Consider the following 23,964-nt stretch of genomic DNA (forward strand, 5'->3'; position numbering starts at 1 on the left):
CGGTTGTTTTTCATAGCCTTTCTATTTATTTCTAACCCACTTCTCTGGCGGTGTCCTTTTTCTCCTTTTGCTGATGAGGAAACTAGTTTTCAAGGAACTTCATTGAGATGGTCAAGGTCACCAAATGAACTAGCCTCCAACTAAAGATACTGCTCAGCTTGTGTTGTTGTGTTTCACATGCTGGAGCCACTCAGCAGGGACCTGAGTTACACACTGGTCTTGAGGACTGCACCAGAGACGGGTGTCTCCTTGACTCTATATCAGGGTTCATGTGCTCTCCCTTGTTTATTTGCCTCTTAGCTCCACTGCTGTGTGCCAGGTCCTGTTTCTGAAAGCCAATAGCTTCATAAAGAGCCAGAAAAAAATGTCTAATTGGAGAAATGGATTAGAAATAATGGAAAGTCTATGAAATAGTACCAGGGAATGGGTACTAGAATACTCATTACCTATAATTTCTTTAAAAGGTTTTTTTCTTATTAGAAAATATAAGAATTTGGGTAAATGAAATAATTTTATTTAAAGTCAATTATGACACTATCAAAACTTTTTTTCAATTGAGGTATTTCTTCAGGGGTCATATTATTAGCAAATAGTCAGATCTCTCCAATACGCCCAGAGTTGTGTATGTCTTCCTATTGTGGATTAGTTGAAAGAGACATTGTGGGAAATAAAAGAACTTTCCAGTATTTTAATTGTACTTTATATTATAATATAAAGTATATATAATATAAATTGTACTTTATATTATAATATAAAGTACTTTATATTATATTTTAATTGTACTTTATATTAATTGTACTCTATTAATTTCTTTCATTAACCATTTTTTAAAAATTTTAGACTATCATAGCAAATGCCAAAAATGTTATAGTCGTGCTGTTTTAAGCCTAGATTTGGCAAAATGTAATCTACTTCGAGCATGTTTTTCTTTTCTAGATAAGGGGTATTAAAAAGCATAAAAGGGAGCTAGTGGGTGAAGCTCAGTAGTAGAGCACTTGCCAAGCATTCAGTAGGCCCTGAGCTCAATCGCCAGCACCTCAAAAAAAAAAAAAGTTTAATAATAAGTCACCTGTATAACCCACTGTTCTAGCAAGTCTCAAAAATGATCTACAGAATATGAACAACTTTCATTCATATTTCCTTATAATCAAATTTAACAGATTATGTTTTTCTTTTCTCAGAAAAAAAATAATAGTGAACCTTATGCTTAAATATTTAAGAAAAAATAGGTAATATGTCCAAATACAGCTTTTTGAGATGCGAATTATTGCTGAGTATGAGCACACAGGACACGTGGCAGGAGGGGTACATCCCATCTGGGAAGAGAGAACCAGGGGATTTTGAGGATGACACCATGCATCTTCTTATTGGTATTGGATTAATCTCTTAATATCTAATTAACGTTTCTTTTGTGGTTCTTTTTCTTTTCTTTTTTGTAACACCTGTGAGCTTTTAAAGCTTTAAGTAACTAAGAAATCCAAATGTGTGAAATTCTTTGATTAAGGAAGCAAATGCCCAGAAGTGTATACAGTTCTTTGAAATACTGTTGTGCTCTGCTTTTTAACTTTGGTGGTAGGAGATCCTTGTTTAACATTACACATTGAAGACATTCTAAGCTTAATTTCAAAAAGATTAAGTAAATACCAAAGATCAGAAAATTCTTAACAACCACTTTGAACTTGTCACCTTATTATTAACATTGATAAATTCACATGAATAACTTCATTCCATTTTTTTAAACTTTGAGTCAAACAGGAAATGTAACTGAACATGCATTGTTTTTAGTTAATTTTTTTAAAAAAATGAGTTGCCTTTTCTACTCCTTTATCACTTTTTTCATACGCCTCATTGTCAAGGTAACTGAAATCACTTCAGGCTACTCATATGACTCAAGTTTGGATTTGGAAATAGATGTTGAAGTGAGTGCGGTTATCTTTTGTGTGCAGTGAAATAATCGGGCAAAATGATTTTAAGATAGTGTTGTTTACCAAAAGCAGTAATTTTATTTCTCTTCCTCTAAAGACTTCCAACAGGTCTAGTTTTGATATTTTCTCTCAGGTGTTTCTCATATAGATCAGGTGAAATTGCAAATAATTTATGTTTGAGAGAGCATTTTCTTTTTAAGAAAGACAGCTGTTAGAGTTCACCATAGCACAATTCACTTTCGTTTTTATTCTATGGTATTCTGGACATCATTTATAGACAGGCATTTTTCTTTAGTTTTGTCTCACTATTCAATTATGTTTGTGCTTTTCTTTATACTTGAAATTAGAGGCACATGCCTTTCCAAGACAACTGTATGCTGAATAAGTTCTTGTCTTCTTCACCAAGAGAAATAAGCAAAGACATCTTCTGTGGCAGATGTTTCTGACCCAGTTTATAAAATGTAGATAAGGAGACAAAATATCCAGATTATAGTGATAAAACCCAACTGACTCTGTGTGTATAAATGAAATGCTACCACAGTTGCGTATTTTTTAAAATTAATTTTTAACCATACAAATAACTTTATCATTTCATTCCTCTTGTTAAAACAAAAAGTATGAATGAGATAAATTCTTCTGTAGCTACCACACTTTGGTAGGCATGTCATCCTGCATAAAAACCGCTACACTGCATAACTATAGAATGACTCAATGTTCAGTTCCAAGAGGAAAGCCTATCCACTGTTTCTAAGTGTTTCATGTTATTTGACTCAGGTTGCTCTAGGCCAAGGAAAACTTGAATCCCCAGGGTTGAGGAAGAGGAGATTCAGAGGACATGGTTCTGACCTGTGGTAGAATAGGAGGAAGGTAGAGCAGGAATATTCTTGTCCAAGGAGACACTTAAGATTATTCTGCTGAGGTTAAGTCATACAAACTTAGGTGGAATTTGATATCAGGAGAAGTTATCACATCCAGTATACATGTTCACATGTGTACATCAAATAATTTCATTAGAGCCACTGATAAAAACTTTTTCAAATTCTTGCTTAGAGTTTTATTCATCAATATGGCTATTTGTTTGGTAGCTACTATTTATACCTACTATGTAGTAGGAATTTTCCATGCCTTATTTTTAAGGCTATTATCCCTACTTTACTGATGAGAAAATTGAGACTCAAAGAAGTAAATAGTCTATTCTGAGGCCCCATAGTGATTGGGAAGTGGAGTGGGGGTTGGATTCTGTCTTCCACATGGGTTCTTCAACTTGACACTGTGTTGCCTAAGAAAATTGGTTTCTTGTATGTACATGTATAATTGCTTAATGTCTTTTAACTCATTGAATGGCATAAAAATTTTAAATTCTCATTCTAATGTCATTCTGATTTTCTGGGCATCATTCCTTTTTTGACAGAGAAGATACTTTATGCTTAACCAGAGGTACTGAGTAGACTCAACTCACCCATCATTTGAATGACAACTCAGGTTTAAAGCTTCATGAATCCTAATTAATAGCAGCATAGTGCAGTTTGAATTCTTTTTGACCAACTAGTGTGTGTGTGTGTGTTTGTGTTTGTGTGTGTGTGTGTATTGGGGTGGAACCCAGGACCTCATGCAAGCTAGGCAAGTACTGAGCTACGCCCTTAGCACCAGTTAATTTTTTTTTTTTTTAACACAACACATAATGCTCCAAATCCTCAAGTTACAACATTCTGTTATCAAGTTCTCAAGTACTTTTTTGGGGTTTGTTTTGTTGGGTCATTAAAAATTTTAAATGAACCTGCAGAATTTCTTGACTGAGAATCTGCCCTGTTTTTCCCTTTTTCTAGGTCTATTATTAGCAGAAGATTTTTCTGCATAGTTGGCACGCTGTACCTGTATCGGTGTATTACAATGTATGTAACTACACTCCCAGTACCCGGTATGCATTTCAACTGTTCTCCGAAGGTAAACTATTCCTCACTGTAATTTCCCTTTTTGTTTGTTTCTGGTCTTGCCAGGGGCCCCTCTGCCTAAGGCTGAATGTAAGCATTTCTTCAGAATACAGTCAAGTCCCTCCACCCTCATCTGGGAAAGTCACTAAGCAATAGGGCCAGGCAGCCACACCCTTCTCAGCACTTCCAGTCCCGCCAGTGCCTCCCAGCTGGGGAAATTTTTTTTTTTTTTTTTTTTTTTTTTTTTTTTAAATTTAGAGAGAGAAAGAGAAAGAGAGAATTTTTTAATATTTATTTTTTAGTTTTTGGCAGACACAACATCTTTGTATGTGGTGCTGAGGATCGAACCCGGGCTGCACGCATGCCAGGCAAGCGCGCTACCACTTGAGCCACATCCCCAGCCCCCAACTGGGGAAATTTGTGGTCTAGTTAGTGTGCTGGAAGCAGTTGAGCTTTGCGTGTGGGTGTAGCTCTTTGGTTTCCTGCCACACTTTTAAAATATCATTCACTCCCTTGACACAGATCCAGAGGCTTTTGTATGCTTCCTCCCTCTCTTAGATAGAAAGCTCAGTTCCAAATGATATTCTTTTCTGCTTCTTTCTATTAATCCCTACCGCAGAGCAAGCAAGAGAATTATTCCTATCCCCTAGAAGCCCTCTACTAATTCACATAAGGTCACTGTTCTCTGGAAGTACATATGGCCTTGTATCTACAAGCTCTCTGGTAACATAAAAGTTTTAAAGAATTTTTCTCCTCTTATATCATCTCTGCCTTTCTGCTGGGTGCACGTAATACTCTTTATACAACTTGGTCTTGGAAGAATTTTTAACTAGGGAGATCATTAGAACTTTATGAGATAAAGAGATTTGATTTTTAAAAATGTTTACCTCCATTAAAGCTCTTTAATGTAGTGAGAAAAGGAAGAAGCTAATTTCTCTCTTGATTTTTGGTGGAAGAAACCACGGACTACTCTACTGTGTTTGAGGTCATTTCTTTGCATTGCACCTGGTCTAGAGAAACAGCCAGGTGCTTTTGGTCCCTTTCTACTTCTGTTCCTTCTAAAAGAGACCTTGTCTTGAAAGGGGGATAGCCATTTCACTTTAGATTTTTAAAGAGGCTTCTTTATTGTGTGAAATTTTGGAGTGTTTTAGTTAGTTCGCGCCCTGTGGTCCACCTTTATTTCTAGACTCACATATATGCCTGCAGAGGTGACTCGCTGTTTCTTTCTTGCCTTTTTTACACTTTTTTTGCTACATAATACTTCCTGAATTCTGGAGACACTGTCCTGGAGATGAATGTTGTCAACATTGCTTCTTCTCCACAGGGCAGCCCTTCCTCCCTGTGCTCCCCTTGTGCTCTTTCCTCGGCCTTCCCAAGAAGCCAGCCTTGCACCTTTTTTATCCTCTCTGAAAGCAATGACTTGCAGCATCCAGGCAGGGTACAGGAAGTATCTTGTTATCGGTGAGAGGATATGGACTCTTGCTGGGGCTCGATAAGCAGCATGTTCTCAGTATAAACTGACAATTTAGGCCATTGACCAGCTCCTGAAGAGAGTCTGTGCATTGGAACAGTTTGCTGTAAAGGGATAGGTGGATTCCGAGTAAGCCCACATAGAAGGTGGATTCAGCTCTAAGAGGCTGTGATGTCTCTCCTCTGGGTCTAGCCTGTGTCTTCAGGACCTCTGCAGTTCTACCCAGTTGCTAGCAGACCCACACTAGGGAGTTGGATGGCCACTCAGAGGCCAGTTGAGTCCTCAGCCTATCTAACCACAGTCCTGTGGCCAACAATAGCTTCTGGGTTTTCCTGGTAAAGACAGAGATAACAGCAGGAACTGCTGCACACTCACCAAACTCAAATGTGTCACCCATTTGCCATGTTGCCAGAAATCCCAAACAGGGCCATGATTCTGTGACAGTCTTCTGGAAACTGGAATTCAAAAATAAACAGGAAAGGGTGAAATAGTAGCATACCCCTCAGCAAAAAGTAGTAGTAATTAAAACAATTAAATCTAATTACTACTTCTATAGAATAAGACACTTACACTTTCAGATGTGTCTAAAGTAGAGAGTCTAGTCTAAGAAAGTTCTATACACCCAGCACCCAGTTTCATTAATAATCGAGATGTACTGAATTTGGTTCATCAGTTTGTTCCTTTTTTTTTCTTTTTGAAGCATTTTAAAGCAAACTCAGACAGTGTCAGTTTATCACTGCATATTTTAGGATGCATCTAAAATCTGTGGACATTTTACTGCATAACCACAATGCTGCTGCTAATTATTTGGTATTGGCAGTTATAAGTCCATGGAATTTCCTGATGGCCTTGAAGGCCTTCTTTTCTTACTAGTTGGTCTGCTTCCATTAGGATCCAAAGTCTTTACCTTTTCTTGCTCTATCTCTTAGCAGTTCTTTCTCTTTTTTCCCCCGCCAATGACTTGTCGAGATTAGATCATTGGCCCTATAGAACAGCCCACAATCATGTTCTGGATTAGTCTGTCTGTTTCTTTCTGGTGTCAGGAAATTTGTTTTCAAACTCCATATTTCCTCTGAATAGAAAGTTGACTTGGGAGACTTAAATGTATTCAGTTTTAACTTTTTTGTTCAGAACACTTCACGGGTACAACAGAAAGATTTCTGAAACTAGACAGAAGTGTTAGAAAAGTCCTTGAAGGTTTGATGCTGCCCCTTGGATGGCAGGTTGAGCTTAAGAAATTCAGTGGTCACTGAAAGGCTAGGTTGCTGCTCTGGGGACCAGTGTCATTAGGGAGAGGAGGTGGTACTAGGGAAACCTTGGAGACCAGCTCTGCCTACTTTAGAGTGATACCAAGCCTAAAGGCTCTGGAATTGAAAGAAACTTAAAGGAAGTCACTTGGGTCCAGTGTTCTTCTTGATGTCAGAACATCGTCATTGCTGCTAAATTCTCCTCAGCCTCTCTCTGCCCAGAGTGGGATCCTCTCATCCCAGTAGCACAAGTTTACCCAGCAGTAGAGGGACCACTGAGGTCAGGGTAAAGGTGGTTTTGCACATCAGTTTGTTAGCTGAGTGGCAGGTCATTTAACTTCTTAGAGTCTCAGTTCCTTAGTGACAAGCAGACCTAATGATGCTATTGGCATCTGTCTTAGGAAGTTGTAGGTGTGAGTGGAGATAGTGTATAGGAGCTCTGTCACTGTAAGGTATTATACAGAAATAAGAGGAGGACTTGGTATTATCATGCTTCAACTCTAGACTCATTCATCCAGTCAAAAGTGGTATTACAACTTGCTTCAAGTGTCTTTAGGTGCTGGAGTACATGGGGTGAGCAAGGCAAATACAGTCTTTGTGGAAAAGAACCTTAAAATTCACCTGGTTGAGGCTTGTACCTTATAGAATAAATTTTTAAAATATTATAAAAAATCCTCAAGTTAAGCCGTTTGCCCTAAGGATGGAAAGAAGAGACAGATTTGAGCAGTATTTAAGAGGTCAAATGTTTATAGATTGATTATATGGAATGAAGATAAAAGGGAAAGATTTCAAAGACCGGGTTTTACCACTAGGATAATTATAAGAGCGGGAGGAAAAGGCAGTTAATGACTTCAGATGAAACACGGAGTGTGAGGTACTTGAGAGATAGCTTAGTGGTGATGACTATGACATTTATTAGTATAGGGAAGTTAAGGAAAAAATCAAGGCTTATAAACAAATATTCATGATTTATCCTGTTCTAGATGATAGTTAAAGCTGTGAGTTGGATGAAAAGGCCCAGAGACAGGATGTAGAAAATACAGTGCTTTAAGAATTAGATATTCCATAGTTTGAGACACCATTTCAGGCTGATCCATTGGGTGGATACTCTTATTTTTAAATCACTAAATTTTTAAGGAGAGAGCTGAGCTTCAGAGTATGACTCTATTTACTCTAGTCCTGTAAACTTGCACGAGGCTCTGCCCTCATTGCCCATGTTAACACACTCAGTGCTTCCTTAGCACTAGTGCTAGTCACTAGGAAATTAGTCTCTTTTTTCGTTTGATAGCAGTGTACTCCTCACTTCACGAAACATAGCAGCTTGAGAAATAATCATTGTATGATACCAGGAGATTAGGATAAAGAGCAGGCCTCCTATCAAATGCTGCTGCAACAAGGGTAAACCACAACGAAACATGGAAAGGGAAATAGGTGTGTTCAGTTCCGGGATTATGAGTGTGAGGGAAGCGCCTGTCCCATATCCTGGAGTACGTGCAGGATAGGCTTATGCTGGAGCCTGCCAAGCGCTTGAGACCTTGACCCTATGTTAACCTCGTCATGGTTTTCTCCATCTCCTTGAAACCATTCATGACTCATTGTTTTTAAAAGGCAAAAACATTTGAGAATTCTTTGATTTTCTAAACTCCCTGTAGGTAAGTTTTTATACTAGTTTATCAAATTTATATATATATATAAACAAACACACACACACACACACACACACACCAGGAATTGAACCCAGGAGCACTGAAATATTGAGCCACATCCCCAGACCTTTTTAAAATGTTTGATTTTGAGATAGGGTCTCTCTGAATAGCTGAGACTGGCTTTGAACTTTGCGATCCTCCTGCCTCGGCCTCCCAAGCTGCTGGGATTATAGGCATGCACTATCACAACCCACAGTTTAGCAATCTTAAAAGAAAAAGCTGTACCTTGGTCCCCAGATACAGAGACAACCTAATGCTAATGGAAGAGAAGAAATACTGACACTGCTTTCCACTCTTGTTTAGTTATTAGATGAGTTAATCTAATAGTGTCTAAGCATTAAGGTAAGGTGTGTGTTGGTTGTGTCTAATCTAATAGTGTCTAAGCATTAAGGTAAGGTGTGTCTTGTGACTTCTGTGGTGGCCTTAGATTTGAAAAACTTTGAAAAGAAAGATTACAGCAAAGGCACTTAGCTAGCTGATGCATTAATGTGGCATGGAATTTTCAGTGAAATGATTCTTTTAAACATGAAAGACATGCTTTTTAGTTCCGCCCCCAGCACAGATCCCACTTTTGGACAAGGGTCATGTTTGGATGGCATCTGAGGCTGATTGCAAACTGGAGCAAATGAAATAGCAAAAATACCTTCGTTTTCTTCTCTGCATTGTTAGCTTGTCTCAGTGCACAGATGAGAAAGGTCAGAGTTCCTCCTTCAACTTGCTGCTGAGCTGGGACTTAAGCTGCATAGAAGTCATCACCAGCCTAGTGGTCCCTTATCTGGCACCAGTTTAGTCTCACAAAGTAGTAGACTCTCTGCTGTTTGAGATATATTTTTTAGTTTATTTTATTTTTATTGATATGTTATACTTTTACATAGTAGCAGGGTTTGTTGTTACTTATTTATACATGCACACAATAGAACAACATAATTTGGTCAGTTTCTTGTTCCCCAGTACCTTCTATTCTTTAGAATTTTAGGATCTTCTTTACGTCTTTCTTACTTTCTCAGATAGCAGAGTATTCTAAGTGCCCTTCATACTGACAAACTTTGATAATCTGATAAGCTTCCTGCTGATCTTTTTTTAATATGTATTTTTTAGTTGTAGGTGAACACAATACCTTTATTTTTTTATTTTTATGTGGTACTGAGGATTGAACCCAGTGTCTCACACATAGCAGGCAAACACTCTACCACTGAGCCACAACCTCAGTCCCTTCCTGCAGGTCTTAATTAGGACTTCAGAATATGGTTGGTTTCATTACCAAAATTACTTTGATTTCCTGTTGAATTGTGTGGAACTTAAACACTATATTGGATTTTATCTAATAGTCTCTGTATCTCCCAGTTTCTTGTCAGTATAATTTTCCTTTTTGTTCTCATTTTTCCCAGTTTCTTGCGTATAATTTTCAGTAACTGTCCCATCCCCCAATGTTCTTTACTCTCCCTTTTCTCTCGGTGCTACTGTTCTTTTTTTAGAAATAAGAAAGATGGCAGTGTACCAAATCATACATCTATCTATCTGTCTCTCTTGTAAAAATTATATTACCTTAAATAAATTGTTCTTTCATTGTAGATACATTGAAACAATGCAAAAAATAGGGAACTTTTAAAAAAGCATTCATAGCCTTATTGACTATTAAAATTTCAGTACATTAGTCCTTTATTTATGCATATGCATATTTTCTCTCATAATTCTGACTATGCTGTCTATATATTTATCAGTTCTGCCCCTTGTGTTTAGCATTTAATATATGCATTTTTACATTATGTTTTTTTAAACTTTTTTGTAGTTATAGATAGACAGCATGCCTTTATTTTATTTGTTTATTTTTATGTGGTGCTAAGGATCGAACCCAGTGCCTCACACGTGCTAGGCAAGGGCTCTGCCGCTGAGCGACAGCCCCAGCCCAACATGATGGTTTTTTGACTGAAGGCAAGATAACACTCTCCTAGATTGCAAGGCAAGCACATGGTTGGTATGATTTCCTTTGATAAACAAGCAAGTTGCTTATTTCCTGAACAAACATTTATAGAGAACCTTTCCTATAGTAAATAAGAATATGGGTAATGGAAATTCATAGTTGATTTTTACTGAAGATTTTAAAAAGCTTTTGATAAGTTTCTTTATTAGAGGCCATAAAATATTTTAAGAATTTTTGATAAGGGAAAGAGAGACTAGTTGAGTATTTGTGTTCTTTTGCTCATAATTACTTAGAGATTCCCATCCCTTCAAAATGCCTGCCTAGTATAGGAATTGATGAGTACATTTCAGAATGGAAAAGTACAGTGAGCCAAATTCTTCATAGCTGAGTGGAGGAAGAAGTCTTCTAAAAAGTTGTCATGTGTACATGAGTTGAAAGAGGAGTACACAGTGAAATCGCTACTGCCCGACAGTTGTGGCAGGCATAACATTTGTGGATGAAACCACATCTTTTCAGGAAATGGAACAGTTACCATAGGAAAGAAGAATTCAGGAAAGTCTCTTGAGTGTTCAAGAGCTGATAACTGAGAGGTATCCTGCAGGGCTGCATGTTTAAGGAGACTCATCCCAGTTTGACTTGCTGGTTGGCAGGCATTGGGTTCTCACTTAAGAACCCCCCTAGAAGATTGACCTAACTTGGTAATAGTGATGTTGCCTTCAATCTATATGGCAATATTTCAGAGGTTATTTTTGCAGACAGATATTAATCTTACTTTGACAGGTAGGACTTAAGGATGAGAATATGTTGTTTTGCCATTCTGCAAATGAGAAAACTGAGGCCAGAATGAGGAAAATGTTTTTTCCAGAGTCACCTATGTGGTTAGCCTAACAATAGAGTTTGAAGTTGCATTCATGCTTGGTAGTGTTCCTATGAAAGTGAACTTGGAGACCAACATAGCATGATATAAAGCAAGGAAAGTTTAAATCAAATTGAGAACACCTTGTTTAAGAAAGCAAACAAAGGTAAGATGCTCCAATTTTATTGAACAGCAGCAACAAAAAAGTGAACTGAGAAACACTGTTCAGCCTTGGACATTGTCCTTGTCGTTTCTCAAGGTGTTTGTAGCACTAGCTAGCTCTTTCCAGGGACCTAAAAATGACATTGTTTGATCAGAAGTGAGACACTGTGTCCTCCCATACTGATCAGAAGCCTCTCCATATACTTTCTCATCTGTAAGAGGAACATCATAACATCTGCACTAACATCTGACTGGGAGGGGTTAGTGAGATAATTGACAGGAAAACTGTGGTAGAAGTTTGGAATCTGTCTACAAATAAAATTTTTATTTTATAAAAACACCCTACTATATATCTTTTTTTTTTAACTGTGCAACTAGATAATAGTAAAACAAGGCAGGGGAAATGAGGGGCAGCTTTGAGTCACACCCTGCTGCTGTAAAATCTAAAATATTTATCACGATTTCAAGCACACTGTCTTCCCAGTGACAGCTTCAAGGTCATGTTCAAGGGCATTTCCATAACTTACATTGATTCTTAAGTACCTATCACTGGTTAGGAAGGCTTTATGCCAGTTGAAATTTGGAAAGGGCATATTTGGTTGTTTTAAGCATAGTTCTTTGGGAGTTGGTGCTGAAAGAGACAGCAATACATCTTGCCCAGTCTCTGTTGCAGGCTGCTGTGGATATGGATTGGCAAGAATTTTACCCATCCTCTTTCAGGCCCTGCTGTTTTAATTCCTTGCCTGAGTATCTAAGAAGTAGCTTTTTCTGTATGTTTCATGGATAATAATGCATTTTCTGTTTGTGGGGAGGACTATCCTTCAGGTACAGTATAAAATAATTTCCCCTGGTAGGTAGATTCCTTGAGCAAATGATTGGATGAATGAATACTTTGAGGAATGCTTGGCAGTTCCTGGCCATTGCACTGTGGTATGGATAGCATATTTCTATATGATATCTAGGCTGCAAAAGAAAAGTCACTGTGTTTCTATTTCCTGTGTATCTAATTTTGTGAAAGACTGTAAGTACACAAGGTAACATACAATTTTGTGAATAATGTAGTTACTTAATGACAGGATATGTTCTGAAATATGAGTGGTTAGGCAATTTCATCATTGTGCAAACATCATGAAGTGTGTTACACAATCCTAAATGGGGTAGCCTACTACTTAGCTGGGCTATATGGTATAGCCTCTTATTGCTCCTAGACTATGTTACTACCAAATAATAAAAGGCAACTATAACACAATTATCAGTATTTGCATATGTAAAATTAAAAAGGTAAAAACGTGTGGTATAAAAGAAAAATGGCACACCTGTGTAGGACACTTATCATAAGTGGATCTTGCAGGACCTCACATTGCTCTGGGTGAGCGAGTGGCTTCTTCAATAATAAATTAACCTTAACTTAATGTAACTCTTTTACTTTATAAACTTTTTAATTATTTTTACCATTTGGAACTCTTTGTAATAACACTTAGCTTAAAATACAAACACTATACAGCTGTACAAAAATATTTTCTTTCTGCATATTCTTATTCTGTAAGCCATTTTCTATATTAAATTTTTATTTGGTTAACTTTTTGAACTTTTTTGTTGAAAACTAAGTAAAAAACATGCTATAACTGTGGCTATACAGGGTCAGGATCAGTACCACTGTCTCCCACCTCCACATCTTGTCCCATTGGAAGGTGTTCAGGGTCAATAACACATGGAGCTGTCATCTTCTGTGACAGTAGTTCCTTTGCCCCCTGAAGGACCTGCCTGAGTCTGTTTTACAGTAAACTTTTTTTTTTTTAAAAAATAGAAGGACTGCACTCTAAAATAAAAAATAAAGTGATAACAGTTGTTACTATCATTAACAAGTGTTAGACTGTGTATATGGTTGTATGTGCTGTGCTGTTACATAGCTGGTGGACAGTAGGTTTTCAAAAGCATCACCGCAAACAGTAAAGAAGTAACAAGCTGCACCCTGACACTACAATCTACAATGGCTGCAGTGTCACTAGGCGATAGGAACTCTTCAGCTCCAGTGTAGTCTTATGGGACCGCTGTTGTCCATTCAGTCCGTTGTTGACTGAAATATTATTATAAGGTATGTGGCGTGCACATAAGGAGTCAGAGAACTTGGATTTCAGTCCTAGATATATCTCTAAGTGCCTCTTCTGGGCTGCTCCAAGACGAAGCATTAGTAAAAGGTCAAGGATTATTTTAATAGCATTTCTGCTCCTTAGCCCTCACTTCCAGCCCTTCGTCAGTTATGTTAAAACTGATGATTCGTGCAGCATCATTTGATGTTTTAGTGGCAGGCTCTCCCCTTCCTCCCAGTTAGGGCACTGAAGCTCAGTGACTGCTCCTGCTCTTTAGATGAGTCAGAAAAAAGCCAGTGCCCTGGGTCTCCTGCCGACTGAATGAGAACAGACAATCACCAGTTTTTTCATCGATTGAAAACAATACCTGGGAGACTCATTTTTTAACAAGCAAAGGCTTGCTGGGCTTCAGTGTATTTGATGCCTTGCCTCATTTGGAGGCCTTTCCCTCCTCCTCCTGTTCTCAGTTTCTGTATTTTGGTATTAAGTAATTTGCCCACTTCATTTCATTTCTTGGTTATTCATTAGAATTTGAAGAAAGTGGCTTTATTTTTACTGAAAACTGATTTTCTATAACCCTGAGAGACCATATTTCACAGATATGAGGCTTTCATGATAAAATTTTATCGTGTCCACTGTAGGTTTTTATGTGAGCGTCCTCCAGATAATCTCTGCTTTCAACAGTGCACATTCAGAAGCCCACTCATAGGGAAGCTCCAGTTCTAGTTACTGTTGAATAATAAGCATATTCCATCCTCTTTCCCACTGGATGCAGTCAAAAAATACTGTGGAATGTTTGTAGCAGCTACTTGAGACTCAAAAGTAAATGTTAGCTGGCAGATTGGGGAGGGAAACCAAAATGTAAAGGATGGGGGATCCAGGTTTCCTGTTTGTCTCTCCATGTACTGACCTGCCTGGACTTAAAGGCAACACAAATCCTAGAACTGTACTCCCTGCAGGCAGAGCTTCAACAGAATCCCTTTCTCTCTGGCCCAGGGAGAAGAAAAGCCATTCTGGGACAGAGACTGGGAGAAACCCTCCCCATTTCCTTGTGACCTGTGAACATTCAGAATGTGGCATGTCTAGACTTTGTCTGGACATTATTTGAACACATAGAATTTTACCATTTTATTTTGTTTTCCCCTCTTAATATGGGAAAATGCTTACGCCATTACTGTCCTACACAGTTATCGGAAACTTATTTTTTAATAATTTATTAAGCAGTCAGCCTGGTTCAGTTCTTCTCATACTTTCATGCACATCTGCATCACCTCAGCTTTTGGGTCAGTAGGTCCAGCTCTGACAGTTTACTTACTCAAGTTAGACTCCCCATCTTGGCCAATACTGCCCCTGAACCAGACCTTGGACAGCAAGGGAGCTATTTGACAGTCCTCACAAATGTTGTTTCCATTTTGCAGCTTGTTACAATGAGATGTTTGTGCAAAAAGCTTTTCTTCATATTTGGGGTCATTTCTTTAAGATAGACTCCCAGAAGCAAAATGGGCTCAGAGGTTATGGCCATGGAAATTGCTGGTAAACTATGGTGATCTTTACAGAGGATTTTTGCCAGTGGTCATAAACTAGATGATATCATGAAGGCTCAGGATGGTTCAGCCACCCAGGGTCACAGAGTAGGTCATTGGGAGAGTCGTGATGTTAACACAGAGTGATTTGGCCTGCTCTTGCAGGCTTGGCCATGTGAAGAGCCACTGCTCTCTCAACTCCTCCCCAACACCAGCATGTTCCTTGGTTTAAGGCTATGCTAACTTGACCTGGGAAGACATAAGCTCCTATCAGGTTAATTTTGATTTCTATTTGTTTGACAGTTTGTGCCTCTATCTGGTCACATCCTTTGTCCTTGAATAAATTCTGTTTGCTGAGTTGGCCTCATTTTACTTAATTTCTATGTGCTGTGTACATGATAAAAAACATTAACTTGTCTCTGCTGCAGTTTTGTAATTTGTCTTGTACTTTGCTTTTTTAAACATAATTAAGTATTTTAGATCATTGTAAACATCCGTCCTCTTTTCCCTTTCCCCACTAGACTTGGAGAGGCTTTCCGTGTTTGGCTAACATGGGAAAATATTTTAAAAAGAAGGCTTAAGGATTTTAAGGACACCTGTAAGAAGTACAGCGTTGATTTATTTATTTTTCCTGTTTTCCTCCATGCCACGTTAACTTCGTTACTTCTCTTCCTCTCCCCCAACACATACAGTCGCCTGTGAAGATTTGCTTGCTAAAATGAGGGGGTACATTATGAGGAGAAGCCACCTTGGTAATGTGATTATAGTTTTAACACAGAGGGAGTTAGGGAGGATCATTTGAAATAGTCTAAAATGAGGAGATATGTCCAATTTTTTTTTGATGTAACTTTCTTCTATATATTATCCATTGTTATGACAGAACTAAACCAAACTTTTAATTTGAGATTTTAGAAAACTGTATCATGTTTGTATAATTATGCAATTTTAAAAATGTTCTATCAAATTTGTTCTGAGACACAATGATGACTTGGCCCTAACCCAATTCTGGCTACTTTTCCCCTTCATTTTAGCTCTTTGGTCTGAATTTTGTGGTATTTACTGCCCCATCTTTAACTCATTTTACAGATTTTTTAAATATGTTTACTCCTGGGTCTCTAAGTGTTGAGGGAACATTTCTGCTCTGTGACTTTTGGATGCAGACTTTCCCTTTTACTGACTTCCTGCTGTGGAAGGCCAGGCTTTCCTGTCCTGTGCCTTGTCCTTACTTCCTCCATCTCTGCCCATCCCCACATCACACCTTCAAGCTTCTTGTCCTGCCTTCCCTCTGCAGTTCTCTATCGTCTGTTTAGCTCAATATTTAGGGCCTATATTATCAGAGTTCTGGAAGTGCTATTCACAGCTAAGCCATGTGGTTTCCAATAGTTTTCTTTTTCTGCACAATTTTCTTTTCCCTGTAGAGTAAGTAATTGCTGTTTTGCTTTCATGATTTTTCCTTGTGCTTATTCATCTCGAAGTTGACTCTCCTCAGTTTGGTCAGAGGCATTGGAGTGTTCTGTTAGCCTCATCTCCTGGAAGTCGTCTCTCCAGAGCCCCTCGGCTGGTTCCTTTCTAGGGAGCTACAGCAAGGTTCTGTTTTCCCTTTGCTGGCAACCTGGCCAGACCTGTTTCTTCCTTTCCTCCATGTTACTCACTTTGTGGAGCATATCCTCTGTAATTCCTGGAAAAGAGTTTATAGGTGGGCAATATTTTAAAATCTTATGAATATAAAAAAGGCTTTAGTTTATCCTTTAGTTTATGCTTGATTGTAATATGTACCGGTATAGAATTCTAAGTTAGAAATCACTTTTCATAAGAATCTGAAGACATTTTTTCAAAAGCCTTCTGTTTCCCATTGTTGCTTTTAAAAGTCTGATTCTAGTAATCCTTCATATAAAGCTTGTTTTCTTTAATCTCTGGAGACTTTAGCATCTCTTCTTCCTCCCTGTTTTTGAAGTTCTGTGATGCCATCTTGTGATACAGGTCTGTCTTCTGTTGTGTGGAGCCTTCAAGGATCTCTGAACTGGGAAACATTTATCCTTCATGTGATCTGTGCAGCCTGCCATCCTTAACTAGAAATATTAAAGACTTTTTATAAAGGAAAATTATAATGAAACGTGTCTCCCAAAGCCTGAAATATTATCAGTTAATTGTTGAAAAAAGACCTTGGTGATCAAATTGGCCAACAAGAATTTAAACAGGTGCTGACAAGCTTAAAATATAGACAGTTGAACATCGTGTTTGAAGGAACAAATCCAAGTTGCAACAAGTGAGTTGTTAAGTCCATTTAATTACTTTAGTATCCAGCCCAGTCTTGCATCATATGCAGGTAGATTAATTTATAAACTTTTTCACTCCTATTAAAAGTAAAGGCATATAGTGCTACCCACATACTTTCAGAAGATTGAAGACACATTCTGCAGAGTCCCTTGTTTGATGCAATGACTATCCCAGCCTCCTGCTGCTTTTGCTAAGTTAGTAGAATAGTTGTCCTCCCAGGCCAAGCATAGCAAAAATACATCTCTAAAATTTTCTTCTTCCAAAACAGCAGTTTTTGTAAGTAGGTCCACTGATTTTTCTCTGATAAAATTATTTAAATTTGGTAAACATTTATTGAAATGTGCTGTAAAACATCCAAAAGTTTCAAAGCCAAATGCTTCATCTGTAGAACTGAACTTTCTTCGGGTGCTGCCTGTGGAATGGTAAATGTTGAGAGGCTAAATTTCATGGTGTGGATTTTGTGTGTCTTAATAAACCCTAATTCTGTGGTTTGTTTGTTTGGTGGTGCTTGAACCCATGGCCTTGTGCATGCAAGGCAAGCACTCTGCCAACTGAGCTATATTCCCAGCCCAAACCCTAACTCTGGATATAGATAGTAAACATAGCACTATGTGGCTAATAATCTTGTTTTCTTCTCTCCTGCCAGCTTTTTGGAGACTGGGAAGCCCAATTGAGGAGAATAATGAAGCTCATTGCTGGAGGTGGTTTGTCCATCACTGGCTCTCACAACATGTGTGGGGACTATCTGTACAGCGGCCACACGGTCATGCTAACACTCACCTACTTATTTATCAAAGAGTGTAAGTCTAACACAACCATCCATCACAGTTTCCTTACGTGCCATTTTCCAAGGTCTCTGGTCCTTTGAAAAATCATGTTTTGTGGAAGGGCTGCTGAAGGAAGACTGGAGGCTTTAGGAGGGTGGTGGCTTCATCTCATCACCATGCCTGGAATGCAGCTGGCACCCAAAGGGAATATGTGGAAGGACATAAATGTGCTTCTTGCAAGATGTCTTGTTTTCCGCATGTCAGTGTAGTTATGGGGTAGAGGCAGTTTCCAGCACAGTGTACAGGGTGTGTTATGATCAGTGGTACAGCTCTGTAAGGAACCAGAAATTTCATAAGGACACAGAAATCCAGCATTGGGCCTGGTTAGATGATAGAAGCTCATGTATTGACTTTGTAGTTATGTTTTCAAGCACTTGACACTGTGCCACGTGCTGAAGGTACAGTGATGGGTAAGAGGATTCTCTGCCCTCAGGCCATGGGCTTAGGGATGAGGCGGACACTAAATGGGACATTTCCTTTAAGAAGCATACTTAAAACATTCTATTGTGAAACAAAGCCAGACATGATGGCACATACATGTAATCCCAGTTACTTAGGGGGCAGAGGCAGGAAGATTGCAAGTTCAAGGCTGGCCTCAGCCAAGAAGCAAGATTCTGTTTCAAAATAAAATATAAAGGGCTGGATATAGCTCAGTGGTAGAGCTCTTGCCTAGCATGTGCAAAGCCCTGGATTCAACCCCCGGTACTGCCATAAATAAATATTAATAATATTAGTACTTGTAAAACTAACAAATTAACATTATAGATAACCCCATATGCTGCTCAAATTTAGCATCTAGAATTTTGCCTTATTTGCTTCAGATTACCTTTTTCAAAAGAAATAAAATGATAATATGTGATTAAATCCTTTCCTTCTCTCATTTTCCTGCATCATTTCTAAGCTTATTTTTGTATTTGAGAATTGGGTTTCATGGTTTTAAAATTTTATATAAATGGTTCCATGCTATATATATATATTCCTCTACCATCTTTTACTCTCAAATTTTGTTTTTGAGACTTGAGACTTGGTTCATTCATTTTAATTGCTATTAGTATTTCAGTATTATAAGTGAACCGTTTATTTATTCAGTTCTCTACTTAGAGGAAATTTAGTGGTACTTAGCTTGGCATAGTGGCTCATGCCTGTAATTTCAATGACTCAGGAGGCCGAGGCAGGAAAATCACTATTTTGAGGCCCACCACAGCAACTTACAAAGTCCCTGTCTCAAAATTAAAAAAAAAAAAATTAAATAAAGGACTGGAAATACAGTTCAGTGGTACATGCCCTGGGTTTAATCCCTAGTAACAGAATGGGGGTGTGGGGGAAATTCAGTGATACTCAGAATTTTACTGCAAAAAGCAATCTAATGAGCATTATGCAGGCGTTTTCCATGAAAGGCAAAAAGTAAAATCAGACTGCCATGCTTTCACAGAGGTGGGATGTACATTGCAATCTGGAGGTGTATTGGGAGCATTGTTGTCCTCTCTGGGAATTAATGTGACTGGAGTTTTCAGTGAGAGCAATAATGAGAAATGAGGAGGGATAGGTAAGTAGTAAACAGATTGTGGAGGGTGCCCTAAGCCACAATAAGGAATCTGAACTTCCATCTATCTGATGGAGATGGGTGTCTATCAAGGGGTCGAAACAATGGAGCAGTACCATCTTCTGTGTCCTTCAGAGAAGGAGAAACCACTCTTGGCAGCAGGTTGTAAGATGGACTAGAGAGGGATTAGAATGGAGACCAGGAGAAAAGTTGGTTGTCGTAGTTTGTCCTCATCCAAGAATGATGTACTTGGATACTAATACTAATAGAGTTACACAGAGAATAAATTGTAGCTATTATTTGTTGTTGTATTGTTAAGGTACCAAGTACAAGTATTACTGAAATATATCCCTGCCATAACTACCACTTTAAAGTTGTAATCTGCCCTTCACTCTACCTTCTTCTGACCCCTTATCTTGCTCACCTTTAAATTTCTCCAGAGCCTTTAATATCTTCTAATATAGTATGAAATTTAGTTATTATAATCATAGCCTCTGGTCTCTCTTCCCTCCTAGGAAGTGTCTCCTCATGAGGGCAGGCCCTTTCCCATCTCTGCCCATTGATCCTGGTAACCAGAGCAGTGCCTCTCCCTGGCATCTGGCAGATGCCCCATGTATAGTGGTTGAATTAATGACATGAATGACTACTTCCTGGACCTCTTAAGAATCCAATAAAAGCCTGTACTTCTCCTCCGGTGTGGGGAACCTACATTCAAAATTTTTGCCTAAAATTCCAGAGCCTCCGAATCCCTACCCACTGAGAATGCAAGATGGAGAGGTAGGCCTGTACTAGTAGAGACTTCAATATTTCCCTCAGGTGACTCCCCAAATGAAGGTAGAGAAAAGCATTTTTCTGACACATTCCTACCTTTCAGAGGCTTTTGGATGAGAGTTCCCAGGCATTTAATTCTTCTTCTGTTTGTATTGAGAAATGGAAACCTCAGAGACTTTCAGATGAGTTGTACAATTGTGGAACTTGAAAAGCAGATAAGACAGTTGTATTGGTTATGATCGCTTAGTTCATGTATGGAGATGTATGGATCAATAGATACTGATTTTTGTAAAGAGTATTAACCCCAAATTAGCTACAGTTAAATTGGGCTAAAATGTCAGTGAGCAATATTTTAAATGGAGAAGCATAATGCATTAACCCATCCTTGATTAAACTACTCTTTTAAACTGCATTGATTATATCAGTCAAGTAATAATCAAATCTGAATTACTACTGCTGGTAGTAAAATCACTATGTAAAAAGTTATTTCCATTCTAACCTTGGTTACAGATAAAAATGAAAGCCTCTAGATTTACTAGCCTAAGAGATCTGTTTTCAGAAGGGAAGACCTAAGGTAATTAGACTCAGAAGCACTGTAGCAGAGGCATGGTGGGTATCTTCTTGAGTGTTATTTGGATGATGGGACTGTTGTACATTTCTCCTTTTTTCAGATTCCCCTCGACGACTCTGGTGGTACCACTGGATTTGCTGGCTTCTCAGCGTCGTTGGAATCTTCTGTATTCTCTTAGCGCATGACCACTACACTGTGGACGTGGTGGTAGCATATTATATCACCACAAGACTCTTCTGGTGGTATCACACTATGGCCAATCAGCAAGTGAGTCCTCCTTGCCCCTGTTGGATTTTAGATCTTGTTGTTCTTGGATAGGTGCTGCTGGCTTGGGCAGGGAATGCAAAGAATCCACAGATGTCTTATGCATCCTTTTCTTTTTTCTTGTTTTTGTTTGGGTCTGGTTTGGTTTTGTTTTAGGCAGGGTCTTGCTGTGTTGCCCAAGCTGGTGTTGAACTCCTGGGCTCAAGCCTCAGCCTCAGCCTACCAAGTAGCTGGGGATAGTGTGACACCATACCCAGCAAAATGTTTCTTTTTAAAAATATATATATATTTTTTATAGTAGATGGATACAATACCTTTATTTCACTTTTATGTGGTGTTGAGGATCAAACCTAGTGCCTCACACACTAGGCGAGTGCTCTATCAGTTGAGCTATAACCCCAGCCCAGCAAAATGTTTCTTAAAGTGTAGTCAGCTAATATTATGCTGTCTTTTGTGACATTGATCCTCTTGAGAATCAAGATGAAAAAGTATTTAATATAAGGACACAGGAGAATATGTCTTCTAAAACAAGTACCATACTCTCATTGTCTATGAAAAAGATTTTCTGAATCTGTGTCCACCCATTGCTAGATTTGCACTCTTACCCTCTTCTCATTACTCTGGGTCCATCACCAGTTTAATACTTAACATTTCATTAAGTTTTTCCATTTTTAGCATAGAAAAGCTAACTGAGGTATTTATTAATGGCCAAGAAACAAACAAGCCCCATGTTTTCCTTGCCCTGCTAGTATTGGGGTTATTTGGTTTTCTGCTGGGAGGGGCCCATGGGCAGGTATGTGAAGAGTATAGTGATCAGAGGATGAAGCTGGGTTGTCTGAGTGGCCATGGGCAGGTCCAAGGTTCTTCATGAATTTGAACACAGGAAGCATTTGAATTTAAAGTAAAAGATTGTGAAAATGTGTTTCTTTGTTATCTTAGGTGCTAAAGGAAGCTTCCCAGATGAACCTCCTGGCCAGGGTGTGGTGGTACAGGCCATTTCAGTACTTTGAAAAGAATGTCCAAGGAATTGTACCTCGATCTTACCATTGGCCCTTCCCCTGGCCAGTAGTGCACCTCGGTAGGCAAGTTAAATACAGCCGGTTGGTGAACGACACATAACAGCTGTGCTGAGTGGGGAAACAGGAACTGTCCGAAGTGCTAAGAACTCCATGAGAGAAGATGCCATAAAATAAACACCTCCCTGACCCTGTTATCTTTCAAGAGTTACCTTGACTTAACCTATTGAGTTACCTGGTCAGCACTGTGATCTTTTTTTCTCTCCAAAGGACCTGCGTTGGACAACAATAAAGAAAATCTAACCTATCATGCACTGTCCACATTTCCTGTTCATGAGTTTGGGATTTACATAACCCGCAGCCACCATGTTCCTTTGTATATGATGCAACAGCATAAATGTAAGCTTTTATATCATAAGTTCTGGTCTTTCCAGTCATATCTGGAAATAAAGCGTATTATTTTCTTGGGAAAACATACTTTTCATATCTCTTGCCCCAAAGATTGGGCTGTAAGCCATTTTCTAGCAAATGTCTCTATGAAGGTTTCTAAGTACCTGAATGGGGTTCGATTCTGAAATCTTTCTACCTGTTGCACCGATATTCAAATAAAAATGACAGACACAGAGAGGTTTGGTAACTTTGGGTTTTGTAAAATCAGCAGAGACGGTGTGTAAAAAAGTGCAAAAAAAAAAAAAAAAGATTCTGTTATAAGTGATTTTCTAAGTATTTCCTAACTTTATTTTTCAAAATGATGTTATGAAAACCAAATTTAAAGATTTTTACATGTCAGAGAGAAGAGAATTAAAATTTAAAAATGCTTCTTGGGAGAGAAATTTGTCTATGTTTCTAGTGCCTTTCTTGTCTTGATTGTATGGTCAGTAGGCGATCTTAAATGTTTTTATTTAAAATAAAGTATTCCATGAAAATATAAATGTATGTATACACTACTAAATTTTGCATTTATAGCTAAATTAAATCAGAAGACTGCTTAAGGTTTTAAAATTGCTTTGAATTAAAGAATGGGGGTGTTAATTAGAGAGTCGAAGCCTGTTCACACATTGTGAGCAGGTGACAATGACATGTACCACTTAAATTATTTTATTGTCTTTTTGGTAGTTCAATTTTAACTACTCAATGAAAACAGCCATGAATATCTTTTTTTAAAGAGAGTTTTGAAAATGATCACTTATCTAAAACTTGAAAGCTACAAATTAGTTATCCATACTCTCATGACAATTTTGTTGGTGAACAACAAAAAAGAGATCTATTTCTTTAAAATATATTTGTGCAGAAACTGCATGTAACTCTAAGTTTTACTCCTAACATATGTATGTTTGGGGAAGTATTCTATTCTATACTTGCCAATGTGGAGAACAAAATAGTTTTTTAAGAATGAAGAAGTATATTATATCCATTCTGTATTTTACGTGCAACAGAATTATCTTCTGTAGGGTTTTTTTGTGTATTCACAAGGTGATATTTGTATTGTAAAACAATAATGGTGAAGGAAATAAAAAGGCTTTTAAAATTTTGTTTGTTTTAAATCTTTGTAAAGTTATTATTCCAGAGAGTATACTGATATCTTACAGCTTATCTAGATCGTACATAATCAAAAAGCACTTTTTAATAAAAACTGATACTTAAAATAAATGTCTATTATTGCTAATGTTTTCACATTCTTCACAAAATCACAACGAAGTCATTATAACAAAGTGGGGTTTCTTTACTGAGTTTAACACAGGGCCATTAGTAATCATCAGTTTCTTTGTGATTCCTTAAAATGTATTCTTTAGTTACCACTACAGATTGGTATATAAAAAGTGTATTTAAAAACCTTGCAGATAAGTTGAATTCACACTGTAC

The 23,964-nt window shown here is 38.1% G+C and overlaps 1 protein-coding gene across 6 annotated transcripts in view; it reads left to right on the forward strand.

Moving 5' to 3' along the window:
- Nucleotides 1–23,645, forward strand: part of Sgms1 (sphingomyelin synthase 1) — a 297,666-nt gene extending 274,021 nt beyond the window's left edge. For all 6 annotated transcript variants that reach the window (XM_071611251.1, XM_071611254.1, XM_071611253.1 and 3 more), the window contains 4 exons: nt 3,752–3,869; nt 17,756–17,909; nt 20,922–21,088; nt 22,025–23,645. In XM_071611251.1, the coding sequence (XP_071467352.1) occupies nt 3,752–3,869; nt 17,756–17,909; nt 20,922–21,088; nt 22,025–22,204 (619 nt within the window). In that variant the 3' untranslated portion in view covers nt 22,205–23,645. The remainder of the gene's footprint in view (nt 1–3,751; nt 3,870–17,755; nt 17,910–20,921; nt 21,089–22,024) is intronic.
- The last annotated feature ends 319 nt before the right edge of the window (nt 23,646–23,964 follow it).

Source organism: Marmota flaviventris, chromosome 4 (genome assembly GCF_047511675.1).
Source record: "Marmota flaviventris isolate mMarFla1 chromosome 4, mMarFla1.hap1, whole genome shotgun sequence".
Taxonomy (NCBI): Eukaryota; Metazoa; Chordata; class Mammalia; order Rodentia; family Sciuridae; genus Marmota; species Marmota flaviventris.